The sequence below is a fragment of the Panulirus ornatus genome, chromosome 39, assembly GCF_036320965.1.
Source record: "Panulirus ornatus isolate Po-2019 chromosome 39, ASM3632096v1, whole genome shotgun sequence".
NCBI classification, from domain to species: Eukaryota; Metazoa; Arthropoda; class Malacostraca; order Decapoda; family Palinuridae; genus Panulirus; species Panulirus ornatus.
The window spans coordinates 8089673-8106984 of NC_092262.1; the positions used below are offsets into that span (position 1 = coordinate 8089673).

The 17312-nt window shown below is 38.2% G+C and overlaps 1 protein-coding gene across 8 annotated transcripts in view; it reads left to right on the plus strand.

Moving 5' to 3' along the window:
- The window catches only part of LOC139761095 (protein-tyrosine sulfotransferase 1-like), a 63368-nt gene extending 46634 nt beyond the window's left edge, over positions 1 to 16734 (plus strand). For 3 of the 8 annotated variants that reach the window (XM_071684969.1, XM_071684970.1, XM_071684971.1), the window contains 5 exons: positions 5239 to 5370; positions 10660 to 10899; positions 11034 to 11228; positions 12640 to 12893; positions 14926 to 15626. In XM_071684969.1, coding sequence (XP_071541070.1) covers positions 5239 to 5370; positions 10660 to 10899; positions 11034 to 11228; positions 12640 to 12893; positions 14926 to 15208 — 1104 coding nt within the window. In that variant the 3' untranslated portion in view covers positions 15209 to 15626. Of the gene's footprint in view, positions 1 to 5238; positions 5371 to 10659; positions 10900 to 11033; positions 11229 to 12639; positions 12894 to 14925; positions 15627 to 16474 lie in introns of those variants that run through there. The other 5 variants (XM_071684974.1, XM_071684976.1, XM_071684973.1 and 2 more) reach the window with 4 other exon arrangements.
- The last annotated feature ends 578 nt before the right edge of the window (positions 16735 to 17312 follow it).

Here is a 17312-nt window from a genome sequence, read left to right on the forward strand (position 1 = left end):
AAAGGGGTCAAACCATTCACATCCAGGAGTGTATGTGATGACCCTTGATAGCCAATCCATTTATATAGTTCATCTTCTTCAACAGTGGCACCTTGGCGATGTATATTTTTTTTTTTCCCATATACATCTATTCATTATAGTGTTTTCCTGTTGTGATAGACTATTTGAACCTCCAGCCCCCACCATATAATTGTTTTACCTCCCATCCCAACTTTAGCCTCCCACTTGATCCTCTGTCATCTTTAGCCTCCCACTTGATCCTCTGTCATCTTTAGCCTCCCACTTGATCCTCTGTCATCTTTAGCCTCCCACTTGATCCTCTGTCATCTTTAGCCTCCCACTTGATCCTCTGTCATCTTTAGCCTCCCACTTGATCCTCTGTCATCTCTAGCCTCCCACTTGATCCTCTGTCATCTTTAGCCTCCCACTCGATCCTCTGTCATCTCTAGCCTCCCACTCGATCCTCTGTCATCTCTAGCCTCCCACTTGATCCTCTGTCATCTTTAGCCTCCCACTCGATCCTCTGTCATCTTTAGCCTCCCACTTGATCCTCTGTCATCTTTAGCCTCCCACTCGATCCTCTGTCATCTTTAGCCTCCCACTTGATCCTCTGTCATCTCTAGCCTCCCACTTGATCCTCTGTCATCTCTAGCCTCCCACTCGATCCTCTGTCATCTCTAGCCTCCCACTTGATCCTCTGTCATCTTTAGCCTCCCACTCGATCCTCTGTCATCTTTAGCCTCCCACTTGATCCTCTGTCATCTTTAGCCTCCCACTCGATCCTCTGTCATCTTTAGCCTCCCACTTGATCCTCTGTCATCTCTAGCCTCCCACTTGATCCTCTGTCATCTCTAGCCTCCCACTTGATCCTCTGTCATCTCTAGCCTCCCACTTGATCCTCTGTCATCTCTAGCCTCCCACTTGATCCTCTGTCATCTCTAGCCTCCCACTTGATCCTCTGTCATCTTTAGCCTCCCACTTGATCCTCTGTCATCTCTAGCCTCCCACTTGATCCTCTGTCATCTCTAGCCTCCCACTTGATCCTCTGTCATCTTTAGCCTCCCACTTGATCCTCTGTCATCTCTAGCCTCCCACTTGATCCTCATACGAAAAAGAATTTGTTTAAAATCTTGATGAGAAAATTAGAAGCCTCTTCCATCACTCTTCGCTCCTTTTTCTAACTTGAGTCCTCCCGGAAAATGTCCATTACTTCATTACAACACAAGGATACCGTATCTTCTCCCTTAAACGAAGTTATAAACTTCCTTTTTTTTTTTTCATTGTTATTTCTATTATATGTTGTAGGCTTAAAGGTGAACAGAATACACTACCCCGACACCGAACTGTAGTGGCATTACAAGGGTATGCCATGGAGGACAGTACAGCAGCTTGTACGATAGCAGTTTGTATGTGGTTGATTTCATTATTCCTCTATCTGGCTGGAGACGCGAGCACAAATTGCTAGCCAAATTGTTTGCGGTGGGGGGTGTGGCGTGGTAAAGTGGTTGGTCGTTACGAGTGGTCAGGGCCAATGGATAATCATTATCACGGTTATATGGTGATGGGCGAGATTAATAAGTGGACTGATTACATGTCACTTTAGGAAAAAAAAATGTAATCATATGGTGATAGAATGATTACATTGAATTGTGAAGTAATCATGAGAGGGGAAAATGATTGTGATTATGAATGGAAAGTCCCATTCAAGGATATGTGGGTGAATGGTGATAGTGAGGAGGTATGTATGGTAATAGTGACGGTGGAATGGTGAGTTGTGGCGAGAGATGAGTCATAATGAGTAACATGGTAATGTGGGATTGAGTGGTGATGGTGAGTAATACAGAGATGACGTGGCGATGGTGATTAATGGTGATCTAGTGGCTTGCTATAGTGACCAATATTGACCATGGACGGGGGTCCTCACCTGTGGCTAGTGAATAACATGGCAAGTAGCTGATGGTGATATGAGTGGGACTAACGATAGGTGTAGTTGTAATGGTCGTAGCCATTGCTGCATCGTAACAATGGGTTTGAAGAGGAAGAGTGGCTGGTTAGGTTAGGTTTCGTAAGGGATATCACAGAAGAACGTTAATGAACAGTTGAATTAGTTAAGCAGGTTAGCCCCCATTCTGACTTCGTTTTCGTCATTAACTGATGGTCGACCAGGACGTAAAGGTTGGTTTATCTATTTGTGCTTTGCATGGCATTACTATTGTCAAAATGGACTTGTTAGATGTTTGATGGGTAGCTTGTGTCGTATGTAGTACTGATTTGGGGGCCTTGTATCACCTTTTTTCCCCCCCATTATTGCTTATATCAAATATTCTTTTTCCCCCAGTTATTGCTTATATGCATATGCTTATGATTATAAATTAAAGGATGTTTTATGGCATGACTGTTCTCCTACTGTAAAGGTAACTGTGAACTCCCTCTTCAACTGTGAACTCCCCTTTGATGATTCGGTGACTGGCATTGCAAACTTATGATCCCTTCGCCTAGGCTTGCTTGCCAGTGCAGGCTGACAGCAAGCATCTCTCCCAGCTGTTCATCCCTCCTCAGGCACCGTCTTTGCTTGGGGTAAAACACCCAGGCTAATATGACAGCCTAGCCAGCAGACATCAGTAACTTGACTGAGTTTGTTTCTCCAGGGCTGGTTGGTCATCCACGTTAAGGTGTTTTAAGTCTTCACGGCCAGGCGTTTGACTTTCCAAAGACTGAGAAATTACGTTTACTCATCATGAAAGGTGTGCTGTCAGCGATTGTTATTTATTTATTCTGTTTATTATACTTGATCGCTGTTTCCCGCGTCAGCGAGATAGCGCAAGGAAACAGACGAAGAATGGCCCAACCCCCCATGTACAAATACATGTACATAAACGCCCATACACTCACATATACATTCCAACATATACATACACAGACATATACATATGTACATATTCATACTTGCTGCCTTCATCTATTCTCGTCGCCACCCCGCCGCACAGCGATTATATGTTCACATATATATTTGATGAACGTTTAGGGGAGAGTGAAGAGTTGATAATAAACTTAGCATGATGCATATTGGTTAAGTGCATGTTCAGCTTTAAATGTGTTTCTAGATGGCTTTTATTTGGATGTTTTATTTTTCATCTTTATCATAGGTGTAGTACACTTCTTTCAGGGATTGGAATTGGATCAGCATTGTCGCTCAGTCTATTACTTTCACTTTGGGTTAGAGATCCTGTATCATGTGTTGCTCCTCTCTCTCTCTCTCTCTCTCTCTCTCTCTCTCTCTCTCTCTCTCTCTCTCTCTCTCTCTCTCCTTATCATATTCTGTGCATGAATGTCATGCTAAGTAATGAGAATTGGTATTATATATATAACCACTTGACTCCAGTCACAGAGATAGCAGCTGCTGCAATATGAACAGCAGTTGCTCACCACCAACACCAATAGCTGTGACTGTGTGTAGTGAGAGGGTTGCCAGTCCCCCCTCCCCGAGTGGCTAGGACAAGGTTGAAGCAGAGATAAAATGGCTGGACATAATTAGAGTTCACTTTCTGTATCTGGTTAAGTGGCATCAACTTACCCATTGGTAGCTCAGAGTTGCATGCAAGCAGTACAGGGGGTGGGGGTGGGTTAGTAGCTGGACAGCAAAACATTAACTCGTCATTAGAGCTGTGTTGATAATTGATCCTTGGTAGCCAAGGCATTGGACTTCTCTCTTCACCCAATACAAAACATACTGGGACTTGTATAAAGGTAGAGTGAAAATGAATCATTCCTTAAAATGGGGGAGTCTCTGAAGCGTAACCAGTTTAAAATCTTCATTGTTGATTGTATCCGTATATTTCCATTGCAATGAATTTAATGTTATTATAAAGTTTTCAGTTGTGTATAGAGCCATGATGGTATATAGGTTCCAGATTAAACAAACTGATGCCATGTGAAATAATGAAACTTTTTATGGTATTCTTCTTACATCATACAGATTGTAGTCTCATATATATTACAGTAAGAATACAGATTAGCTTGAACTGAAGTGTCCTGGCTGGCTTCACAAAATGTTTACCTTGGTAGGATAGAAGAGTAGGGTTTGGGTGTGCATGTGATTGACTAAGAATTATGTTGTGATACTTGGTCAGGGATGAAGAAGAAATATGATTGAGGAAAGAGAACAGATGAATGAATCTATGTGAGGGGAGTAGGAAAAGAGAAAAGAAAATGGAAGAAAAGAGAATGATATGTAAGGAAATGAGGTAGAGGACTATGAATGGACTGAAAGGAGCAGGAGTTTTCTTTGTAATATGTAACATCACACTGGGGAGGACAACATTGTAGGTGTTTTTGCATTGAGGAGAAATTTTTACACGGGCGTTTGTATCTGGGTAAGAAATAGAAGTCAAAAAGAAATGAGAAGAATATAAAAAGTAAGAGAAAAATGATAGTGTTAAAGGAGGAAGTTACATGAATGCAGTTTGAAAAGAATTTGAGTGTGGTCTCTGCTCCACATCTGATCAGGCTCGGTTATATAACTGTGAGTGAGGGGGAGTGGAAATTCACTTGACAGTGCTCTATATAGTCCTGTTGGGCTATGTGGCAGTGGGTGGGTAGAGTTGAGTCACTAACTGCTGGCCATACTAGAAGGGCTTCAGTCATCCTGCTATGAGCATTTTGTTCCCTTGAGTGCTCCCAAATGGCTCATGCGTGCTTTTGCTATTTCCTTTTATTTTGCATTCCTCATGTCTATGAAATTGTAATGCCATGTACAATTTTCCCCATTTAGTTTTTTGATGTACACTCCCCCTGCTGTTTACAACTTTTCATGCATAATTGCACTCAACCTTTGATGTTAATCAATATGTAGCCATTTCTTTTAATGTATTTTTTTATTTTCATTTGTCATGTAACACTTTATTTTTGTGGTAGTCATAGAAAGGGTGTGATAATTGTGTCTTATACTCTGTATTCCTTTTCTGTGGGATTCAGGAATATTGTGGAATGTAAAAGAGATGCTAACAGTGCTTTTATTTGTATAGTATGTTTTGGTTGGATACTCATTTTCTGATGAGTAAACCACATATGTGTGGCTTATACAAAGGGTAAGATGCTTCATAGTTTATGTTTCTCTGTGTATGGGGTAATACTGTAGTGAATGTATTGTGTACAGCATTTTTTTGTATTATGCTAGGCATTCAGTTTGGAAGGAAATTGGTATTGAAGGATGTATAAATGACGAGCATTTTATTTCAGAAGAGTTATGTTGTGATGTGGAGAATGGTGCGGCGGTACCTGCCCCACGCTTTGGTAGGGGCAGTCATCTTGGTGCTCATCTACCGCACCCAGCGTCCCTGCCAAGACACACTCCAGCGACCACACAGACAGGTAGATCTTGCCAGTTACTATTGTACAGTGATAGATACACACAGGGAAATACACAGTTCCTCATATGTGATGTAAAGGAAATCATTAGAGGATCATACAGTTGTGAAGTTGTAGCTGTTCTCCCACATCTTTTGATTACTATTTGTGTCTTATTAGGAGAGTGTTTTTTTGATTACTATTTGTATCTCATGAGAAGAGAGCATTACACTCGTGTTGACCTATCTCTTAACCTTGTATATATTTAACATGTCTTTACCCCTTTGTATGTATGTACACACTTAAACGTGCTAGCTTATGACAGGTACCCATTTCATTAACCAGCTCTTAGGGGAAGAAGAACAGCAGATTGGAATATGGACTAGCTGCCAGGACTAGGATTTGATACACAGTCTGCCTGTATATTCATGACTCAGGTCTGTGTAGAAGTTGTGCTGTAAGAGACATTCTTGTGTCTAATTTTGACACTTTGGGTTTCAATTTTATTGTTGTTAATTGCTCATTATATCAAATGTTTGATACATATTAGTGATTGAGTTTGGCTTTGGTAATTCCTACCATATAGAAGGAAAGCAAGGACTTGTAGAGCACCTGCTCGGCTAGATTATGTTTTAGTGCCTCATTATTGGAGGAATTGCAGCAGCCAGCCACCTGAAGGGTGCTCGATTTTGTTTTGACAGTCTTACATCTAGGTGATGATTGGCTCACTACCTGACCTATTTAAGTGGGTCATGGGAAATTTATATTGTCAGAACTAATTCTCAAAATGTCATGGTATCTCCAAAGTTAACTTTTGGCTAAAGGTTTGAAAATTAAATTCTCAGCAGCACTGGCAGCTGGATTATGTCCCTCCTTAAGAATTGAACATTTTCATGTTCTCTTTCCATGTTTTACTTTTTTTTTGTGATTTCTTACAATTCTTCACCTGACTTCTGTTATCTCGTTTTCACTTAGTATTGATGTACTCTTAAGGTAAGATTATTTTTTCTTTCCTTTGATTTTCACATAATAGCATTACATAGTTTGCAATGAATATGTTTCTTATGTACAAATGTGACATATAATCAAAATGCAATCTTTTTTGCATTTAAACATAATCATATGTACATCTTGATTCCACACAAATTCATGTTTGGTACATTCCATTTGTGAAATTTTTACTTTGATGCTTTAATTCATTTAATTTTTGTACATACAGTATTGTAAAGGGTTTGTATCATATGTGCCACCACTGCATTGTTATGAGATTTCAGACATGGCGCAGCTCAGGAACTTTTGGATACTTTAGTTCCTTGTTAAACTGTTTTACTCTACAGTAAAATGGAAACATTAATGTATTATTTTACATGCATTTGAGGATTTCATCCCAGCACCCTCTGAATTCTATTCTCAGATTTTAATTTCCTGGTGATTTTTGTTTCCCATAATGCCACCAGAATCATACACTTCATATCACTCAGGTATGTTAGCTACTGTTGCAGTATAAATTTTGTAGATTTCTTTTTTCTCCCCATCACCCTTATCTTGTTTCAAATCATGCCCTTTGTAAGGCTTCACAGCAGGGACTGGTTTTCACCGTTTAGATCAAAAACAGAGGAAAATCATCAATAAATTCCTTGTAGAGTATGAATATCCATGGGAAATAGATATAACTATGATGCAGGTATAGATGAAAACTAAACTAAATTTAAGTGAAGCCATTTCTTAGCTTTTTCTCACCTTTGATGATAGTTTCCTTACTTCTTTTTCCTGCTTCTGAAAGCTTCAGAAACATTGTAAGGGGGCTCTTGATTTGCCCTTGTATCACTTCTTTCCCGTCCACCTTTAGGTTTCTTTCTAATCCACCGTTAGTTGTGATTTATGGATTTATTGTAGGATAAAGAACAATCCAGTTGATGTTGAAGTAAGAAGTTGTAAGTTTTGTACCCTCAGAACCTTCATCCCTTCTCCCACCCTGTGACTCGCTTCCATTTCCATGTTTCAATTTGTTGCAGTCCAGAGGAACAGAGGACTGGGCCTTTGAGGGAATATCCTCACCTGGTCCCCTTCTCTGTTCCTTCTTTTGGAAAATTTAGAAAAAACCAGAGGGGAGGATTTCCAGCCACCCGCTCCCTCCCCTTTTAATCACCTTCTACGACACACAGGGAATACGTGGGAAGTATTCTTTCTCCCATATTTGTGTGTGTGTGTGTGTGTGTATGTATGTGTGTCAGCCAGGTACCCAGTTAATCAACCTGAACTATCTCCTTGGGGAAGATGAGTAACTGGGTGGACTGTGGACCACCTGCTGTGACCAGAATTTGAACCAATGCAAGCTTGACCCTGGGCGAACCATAAACGAGTCATAGTCAGCATTGCTTTCTTATACATAACAGAGGCCTACAATTATCATAAAAATTATGCATTGATATAATTCTTTCTTTTTGGAGTATAATTATTTCTTTCTTTTTGGAGTAACATATTGTAATACTCTAACAAAAAATATATTCCAATGCGAGTTGTAGTGATATGAATAACAACCACTCTTTAGTCATATCTTAAAATCTTTGAAACAGATGTTACGGCCTCTCCTCACCCTCCTTGCCTCATCTTTTAGCCTCTTTCAACAGTAGAGATTCTGATAATTATTCGTTGAGATATTCTCTAATATGTAATTATATTCTTTTTCAACCTTATAATACATCCATGTCCTGTGTGAATTTTTGAAGCATGATAAAAGTAATGACCTCAGAAATAATAGGGAATCATCTGATACATATAAATATCCTCATACACCCATTCCCCTTTTTATGCGGCATCACCACATGTGATTTTGCTAGTCATGAGGAACCTACTTCTACCGGTCCCTCATTTTTTGTGGTCAAAATTCACTACTGTGCGGGTGTGTTTAGTAGAAAATGCAATTTCGGTATACCTGTTTATTTGATTTTTTTTATAAATCATTGTGTAAGTGTTTGTTAGTATGGCATCCAAACATCCAGTAAAATCTACTCCTACCTTGCAACGAGCAGTTAAATGGAAGATAACCTCTCTGACCTTAGAAACAAAGCTAGAAATCTTAACGATGTGCTGATGCTGGTGAGAGAGTATCAAGCTCTTACAACCTTTCTTAGTTCCATGAGGTGTCCTCTAGTTGACCAGATCATCCCCGTTTCAAAGAATTTTTTAGTATCAGTATTGTTAGATTGATTTAAGAAATTGAAATTTAAAATGATATTCTTAGATTGATATACAAAATTAAAATCTAAAATGTCTGAAGTTTTTCTTCTCTTGTCCAACTTGGGCTACCCTATGACTGCTATCTTTGTAGTTTTGCTCTGTTATATTGGGTACTGTTTTTTGTTATCTGCTACTGGACCTTCTGTAGCATTTTTACGACTTCTGAAGTTGGTTGATTAAATTGGTGATGCATATTCTACTTTGTGTTTAATACTGAATGTACTATATATTTTTTTAATATATCCTTTTCCATCATACAGGAGGCATTACAGATATTGACCAGTGTAAAGATTGCCTCCTTTGCAACTCTCAATATGTTTTGATACGATGACAGGCTGGATTCTGTGTACCTCTGAATCCTTTCACAAGCAGGTGCCTATAATTTGTTCCCTTTTGAGATGATACTTGTAACCTGGACTCATTTCACTGTCCCCATTTTCACCTTCCATAAAGTTTAGTGCCATTAACCATGAACCTGATCAGTGCTGGGAACCTATCTGGTCATTTACTAGTTTGTTGTATTCCAGAATACTCCTGATTTCTTCCTTTAGTCTACCATCATCCATGAATATTTTGATTTATGATTTGATTCCTTTTTGCAAGTTATTTACTAAGATGAGGAATAACATTGGTCTCAAAACAACCTTGCAGGTCATCATCTGCCATTTAAATCCAGTATATAAAAGAGCCTTTTGACATAAATCCTCTGCTTGCTTTCGTTATGAGTTTTTATTTTTATCACGTATTAATAGTCAGGGTAGGTATCATGATATACACCATTGGCATAGACAAATATCATGCTTTATAGATGATTCAGGAATGTGGTCCCCAGATTGCGTCAAGGTCTTCTACTGTTTAGCCTAAACATTGATGTATGCCCATAGTCTTTTGGATTGGACTGGACTATAAAATTTTAGGCTTACAAGCCAAGCACTCTTAATACAGATCAAAATATTCTATCTTAGAAATTCATTTTAATCAAAATATATGTTTATTCAGTATACTTGATTGCTGTTTCCTGTGTCAGTGAGGTAGCACCAGGAAAGAGACGAAGAATGGCCCATCCACTCATATACACATATACATAAATGCCTGTACGTGCATATATACATTTGTATACATAACATATACACATACGCAGGCATATACATATATATACATGTACATATTCAAACCTGCTTGCCTTCAACCATTCCTGGCATTACCCCACCCTACAGGAAACAGCATCGCTACCCCTTGCTTCAGCAAGGTAGCGCCAGGTAAACAGACAAAAAGGCCACATTTGTTCACACTCAGTCTCTATCTGTCGTGTAATGCACCGAAACTGTAGCTCTCTATCCACATTCAGGCCCCACAAACCTTTCCATGGTTTATCCCAGGTTTTTAACATGCACTGGTTCAGTCCATTTATGATAATTAATTTTCTTTAAAAATTCCATTTACCTGTCCGTATGAAAGTCATCGCCAAGCAATTCATTCATGGACCTGCCATGTACCAGTCTTTAGGGTGAATGCTTATAATAATAATTTAATGTACGTGTAGCTTGCTAACCACGAAATTCTTGTGATTCCATTGCCTTTTGTATGCTTTGTTAATCAGAAGGAAAAGAAAAGCATATCCAAGAGGGAATATTTCTGTAGTCATAAGTGGATGAAAATGAATTTTCTGCAATATTACTCTGATCAGAAATCAATTACTTTTTGTCATTTTGCCTTTTATACCGTTAACAATAACCTGCAAATTGCTTTTATATGTTTATTCTTCTTTGGTAGAAAAGCACTTGTATTCTCATCACATTGAATGTACTTCTTATGGGGATGCAACTTTTTGACTACATGTTTTGTAGCAATTCACACTGGAACCCGTGTGTGAATCAGTTTATCGTCAACCAAGTATGATTACTCTCTTCCCTGTAGATGCTACTGTTTCTGACATTCAGGTTATTTACATGTTTGCATCTTGAATATCCTTGTCAACCCTTCTGCTGTATCCGATATAAACATTTCCTCCTAGTAAACTAAGATTAATTGAAAAATATATTTTGATTTTAACGACTTTTATTTTCCCAACAGCATGTAACATCTGATAGTAGTGGGGCATTGCACAATTATGATCGGAATGAGCCCATGATTTTCATTGGGGGAATGCCACGGTCTGGCACCACACTTGCACGTGCCATGCTTGATGCTCATCCTGAGATCCGTTGTGGTGAGGAAACCCGAGTAGTACCTAGGATACTTCAAATGAGACAGCAGTGGAAAAGGTCAGCAAAGGAATCTGTACGCCTCCAGGAAGCTGGTGTCACAGATGAGGTTGGTTCTTATAACACATTTCTGCCATTATAAGGATATGTGGATGATTTTTGTATTAATCTTAAAACTACTCGTACCCAAAAAAAGTCAGATAAGTAACCTATCAGGAAAATGAAATTTCCACTGTTTTGCAGGTACTGGATGAAGCAATATCCTCATTCATCTTGGATATTGTGGTCAATCATGGACAGCCAGCATCTCGCTTATGCAACAAAGATCCTTTCACTTTAAAGTCTGCCACTTACTTATCAAAACTCTTCCCCCATGCTAAATTTCTTTTTATGGTGCGAGATGGTCGAGCAACAGTTCATTCCATTATCTCACGCAAGGTTAGTGTATACAGTGTATTTTTTTAAGCTCGCTTGTAATCCACAGCTAAATCTTAACATTGCATAAAAAAGGAGAAACGGAATGGAAGATATGATTGGATGGTGAGAAAACTAAAATTTTAAACAAAATTTCTGGAGAGATGGTGGAAAAGCTTTTAAACCTTAAGAATAAGGAAGAATTTATTAGAGAAGATGGGGAAGTGGGTGCGAGATATTTACAAGTGTAATGAAAATTAAGCAAGATTTTGGCAACGCAAGACCTACAGGGGAGAAAGACTCAAATTTTCAATTAGTTGGCATGTTTGAAAATATAACTGTCTTCCTTCATGTGGTGGAATGAAATGTGGGTTTGCGGTAAGAGGCATTGTTGTGCTGGATCTCGTCTAATGTGGAATTAGAAAGTTGTATTCAGCAAGGATGCCACAACAGTCATATGGAATAGGGAAAGTTGTGTTTAAATTTTGGCATATGGAATATGTAAATGCAGGAAGATTAAGTAAATGTACACGAGTGAAGTGAAGGAAAGGAAACAGTTTGGAGACCAAGCTCCTCGAATTTTACAATATTGTGTTGATTGAAGGAGAGATTGGATGCGCCACTGTGGTGAAAAATAAGACATGTGAATATATGTATTATTTACTTATTTTTCAATACTTGATCGGTGTTTCCTGCATCAGCGAGGTTGTTCCAAGAATGGATGAAGGCAAGCAAGTATGAATATGTACATGTGTATATATGTATATGTGTGTGTGTACAGATATTTATGTGTATATTAGTGGATGGTCCATTCTTTGTCCATTTCCTGGCACTACCTTGCTGACATGGGAAACAGTGATCAAGAATAGAAAAATAAAATAAATATATATATATATATATATATATATATATATATATATATATATATATATATATATATATATATATATATATATATATAAATGCCCATATATGTACATATACATATCAACATATACACACATGTACATATTCATACTTGCCTTCAATCCATCCCATTGATGATAATGATGTTACAGCCATGTCATTTTACATAATATTGCCATGCTACTATACTTTGCTTTTCTTATAACTTAATCGAAAGAATAGGTATACCCTTTATGGTAGGTTAATGCTTCCATGTAAAGTTTGGACGATTTATGCTGATGTATCATTTTTGATGGGAATCATTAGCTATTACTTGTTTTAAATGAATGTATGAATGATATGTTTCTTGAGTTTATACAGTCATAAAAATTTCTGGTAGTTTTAAAATAAGGCAATTCAGGACCAAATAATTAATATCCAGTTTGGTTACAGGACTTCAAGTTGACTGAATAGAAATTTAAAATTGAGAAGTCTCTAGTTTAGATCCGACGTTTTGATTATTTTGTCTAACTAACACATACCCCTTCAGGTAACTATCACTGGCTTTGACCTTTCATCATATAAGCAGTGTCTGCAGAGATGGAACAGTGCTGTGCAAACAATGAACACTCAGTGTGAGGAACTAGGATCATCCAAGTGCTTGCCCGTGTACTATGAGCAGCTTGTCCTGCATCCCCAAGAGTGGATGAGAAAGATTTTGGATTTTTTAGATGTTCCATGGGATGAAGCTGTGCTACATCATGAAGAACATATAAATAAACCTGGTGGTGTCTCTCTTTCCAAGTAAGTACAGGTATTTCTTTCACACTTAAGATTTAAAATCTTTTTTTTCCTATGTCATCGTTTTTCATGGGAGCTGCTTTTAGAAATGGACAACCAACCGTTTTGCTCTGCATTATGAGAAGGTTTCCAGTAAAGCTTTCGTAAATTTCCTTTGAAAGTGTTATTTTGAATTTCAAGAAAGTTTCCTACATTCATGTACATATATTGAGGCAGATTCTAACTAGAGTTGCCTTAAATTACCTGCTGCATCATCAGTTATGGTTATTTGCGGCACCTGGTTAGGAACTTTGCAGTCACACATGGCATAAACTTAATCAGATGTATAGCATGATTATATTTTACATCCTGTCAAAGATTTTGTTGGATCATTAATTATTCCTGTAGCGTATGGTTCCACACACAGTCATATCCTCTCTCTTACTTAATTCCACTTTATGCAGTTCTCCCACATTTAAATTCAACATGAAACAATCCTCCCTCCTCAAGTTAATTTGTTTTCATTTTTTCTTTATATCAATTGTATACAATTTTTTTACTTTTCCAACAACAACAAAAAAAAAAAGGAATAGAAAAGGGGGCCGAGTTAGGATATTCCTTCTAGGATTCAGTCTTCTGTTCTTAGCGCTACTTCACTGATGCGGGAAATGGCGAATTTGTTTTATGAAATCAATTTTAGCATATGTTGATTTACTTGAGGGACTGCCTGTTGGGTAATTTGTCTCCGCAGAATGGGATGCATATATATATATATATATATAATTTTTTTTTTTTTTTTTTTTTGCCGCTGTCTCCCGCGTTTGCGAGGTAGCGCAAGGAAACAGACGAAAGAAATGGCCCAACCCACCCTCATACACATGTATATACATACGTCCACACACACAAATATACATACCTACACAGCTTTCCATGGTTTACCCCAGACGCTTCACATGCCTTGATTCAATCCACTGACAGCACGTCAACCCCGGTATACCACATCGCTCCAATTCACTCTATTCCTTGCCCTCCTTTCACCCTCCTGCATGTTCAGGCCCCGATCACACAAAATCTTTTTCACTCCATCTTTCCACCTCCAATTTGGCCTCCCTCTTCTCCTCGTTCCCTTCACCTCCGACACATATATTCTCTTGGTCAATCTTTCCTCACTCATTCTCTCCATGTGCCCGAACCATTTCAAAACACCCTCTTCTGCTCTCTCAACCACGCTCTTTTTATTTCCACACATCTCTCTTACCCTTACGTTACTTACTCGATCAAACCACCTCACACCACACATTGTCCTCAAGCATCTCATTTCCAGCACATCCATCCTCCTGCGCACAACTCTATCCATAGCCCACGCCTCGCAACCATACAACAAAAAAGATAGGGTTGGAAGTGAGTCATAGCGTGGATTAGGGGACAAAGGTTCTGGGAGCACGAAGAATGTGTGGAAAGAGAGATTTTGTCCGGCAAGGCAAATGTGGTATGTCTGAACATATAGTAGTCCCAGCAATATCATATGGATGCATGGCATTGACTAAGGGTGAGGATGTACAGAGGGAGGTTGTGTTGGAAATGAAATGGTTAGAGTTGTGCTGAAATAGTTTGGATGTATCGATAGAATGATTGAGGAAAAGTTATCAAAAGGGTATATATATGTTAGAAGGAGAATGAGATCAAACTCAAACTGAAGATGGATGGATCAGGGGAGAATGAATTTTGAGTGATCAGGGCCTGAACGAGCGGGAGGGTTTAAGGTATGCACAGGATAGTGAAGTGGAATGGTGTAATATATAGGGGTCAGTGTGCTATCAGTGGACTGAACCAGGGCATGTGAAGCATCAAGGGTAAATCATGGAAAGGTATTTGGGGCCCTGATTTTGGATAGGGAGCTGTAGTTTCAGTGCATTACATGTGAGAGCTGAAGAATGAATGTGAGCAAATGTGGCCTTTGTCTATTCCTAGTGGTACTTCAATAATGTGGCATTCAAGTATGAAAAAAAGTTTTGATATTCTAAGCATTTTACAAAAATAAAACTTCCATCTACAGGGTAGAGCGATCAAGTGACCAGGTGATCAAACCAATAAATTTAGATGCGCTTACCAAGTGGGTGGGTCAGATTCCAAAGGAAGTAGTTGAGGACATGGCTAATATTGCTCCAATGTTGGCAAATCTTGGTTATGACCCGTACGGCAACCCTCCAAACTATGGCCAAGCTGATGCTCTGGTTGCTAATAATACCAAGAGGATACAGAAAGAACTTGGTAAGTGGGAAGATCGTGCAGAAGCTGTGCGGAGCCATTCCAAGCATCGGAAGGGTGACAACACATGATTGTCATCTTCTAAGGATGTTGTTTTTGGATGTCATTCCTCTTGATGACCATGTGTGGACTAATTGAAAGAATATATGGTGTTCATGAAAAATATCAGCACAGTTTAAAGACATCATCCTTGGTGGTATTTTATAAAGAAAATAGCTACCAGTGTTTTTATCCGAAATTAAAAGTGTACTTTTGTGCTACTGTGTGTCGGAAGTCTGTGTTGGTACAAAACTTAGTATTAAACAATGCACTGGTTGTTGTATCAGAGATTTATATGCATTTACTTGTTTCTTGAGATTTGTCAGATGGCACAAACTTCATTTATAAGTGTGACAACTTTGGTGTCATGAAAAGTTGACAATTCACATATCCCTTGTATCAGTAAAAATAAACTTAATTAAAAAGTCCTATGGAAAAATAAGATTTTTTTCACAATGCTGTATACTGACATTTTGCATAAGGGTATTTTGGTATGGAGTGTTATTGTGAAATGTGCACCTGAAGTTGGCATACTACATGAATGCAATAAATTTCATACAAGCAAAATAATCTTATCTAGAATTCTATACTTACACTTGTAAAAAGCAGAACAGAGTGCATTTTTTTTTCTTTTATAGGTTCATCATACTATAGTGGTACTGTACTTCATTCATGTCTAAAATAAATGAATTCTAGTTACAATTTTTACATGCCATATTGAAAGTAAGGCCGAGATTTCTACCCCACTTAGAAGAATGTTGTGGAATTTTATAATATGGCAGGATTTCATATTTCATTTTCTCCAAGTATTATATCCAGTAAAGATGTGAACTGCTGTCTACACTACTGCAAGTCATATTTACATTTATCGTACAACACCAAAATGTTATCATCTAGTAATTATTCATAATGTAAATGGACTGTTGTTCACTTGGGTCTATTTATGCAGCACTTGACTTCCCAGCTTTTTCCACCAGTGCATCTGGGAGAAACAAAAAAAAAATAAAAGCCCAAGTTTTTGCCAAATAGCCTTTTGAAAATATAAAATACATCTTCACTAATGTTAAACAATAAAAACATAAACGTATGATACTTCCTACCGGCTGTGGAAACAACCACAAACTTACCCCAGGTGACAGTGGGGGTTTGAAAGTATTGTGCAAATGTTTATGTTCTGCCCACTGACAAACCAGCACGTTTAAGGGCAAATTTTACACACAAACATGACTAGGAAAATAAAACATTTGTTAAGTATGTACCAAAGCAAAATCGAAAACTTATTATGTGGCTGTTCCCAGGTGGTGGCAGAGGGCGTGGCGAGGCATTTACGCAGTAAATCAGAGGACATCCCACGCTGTTTCAAGGCCACTTTCTATATTTTATCCTCTCCGCAAGTTTATATTACTCCTCCCAACACTTCATTATCATATAGATCTGCTTAACTCTAATATAGTAAAACATCTCAAACCTTGCAACCTTGGGGCTGAGCAGTTCCCAGATTTTGGGTAACCATTCTGCCAAGGGGACCTGATAGCTAATCAAATAAATAAGAACAACCTATGGAGTTTCCTTTTCCAGATTTATGAGGTTATACAAGTTTAAAACATTATAACCATAATTATTTACTGTATAAAATATTCAATCTTGTTTTTGATGATAAAATCTAGTTTTACATGAAGGAAGTGACAAGCGATTCCCAAGTTTAAATTTCTTGGAGTGGAATCCGGCCAGCTGAGGTTGTCTTATGCTTAGTGGTGCCCTTTTTTGAGTCACTCGACAATTTCATCACTATTCCACATTATTTTGTCAATATTTTATTGAACAACCAGCACCAAATTAGTTACACAGTGATGAGCCTTCCTCTTCTGTAAAATTTTCCTGTTTATACTTTTTTTATATGTTAGTCGAGACAGCATGGGTAGCCGAGGCCCTCATCAAAGCCAACCCATTTTATCGGCCAACTTCTAGAGCTGGGTCGACTGTGGAGTTAAAAATATTTTCTATGCTGTACTAACAGCATCCTAAGAAAACAAATTTGGAACAGTGTAGTACTAACCATTGAAAGAAAATATGATAGACGACTAGACAGTTGAAAGAAATAGATTAACACAATGACAATTACAGACTTTCCCATAT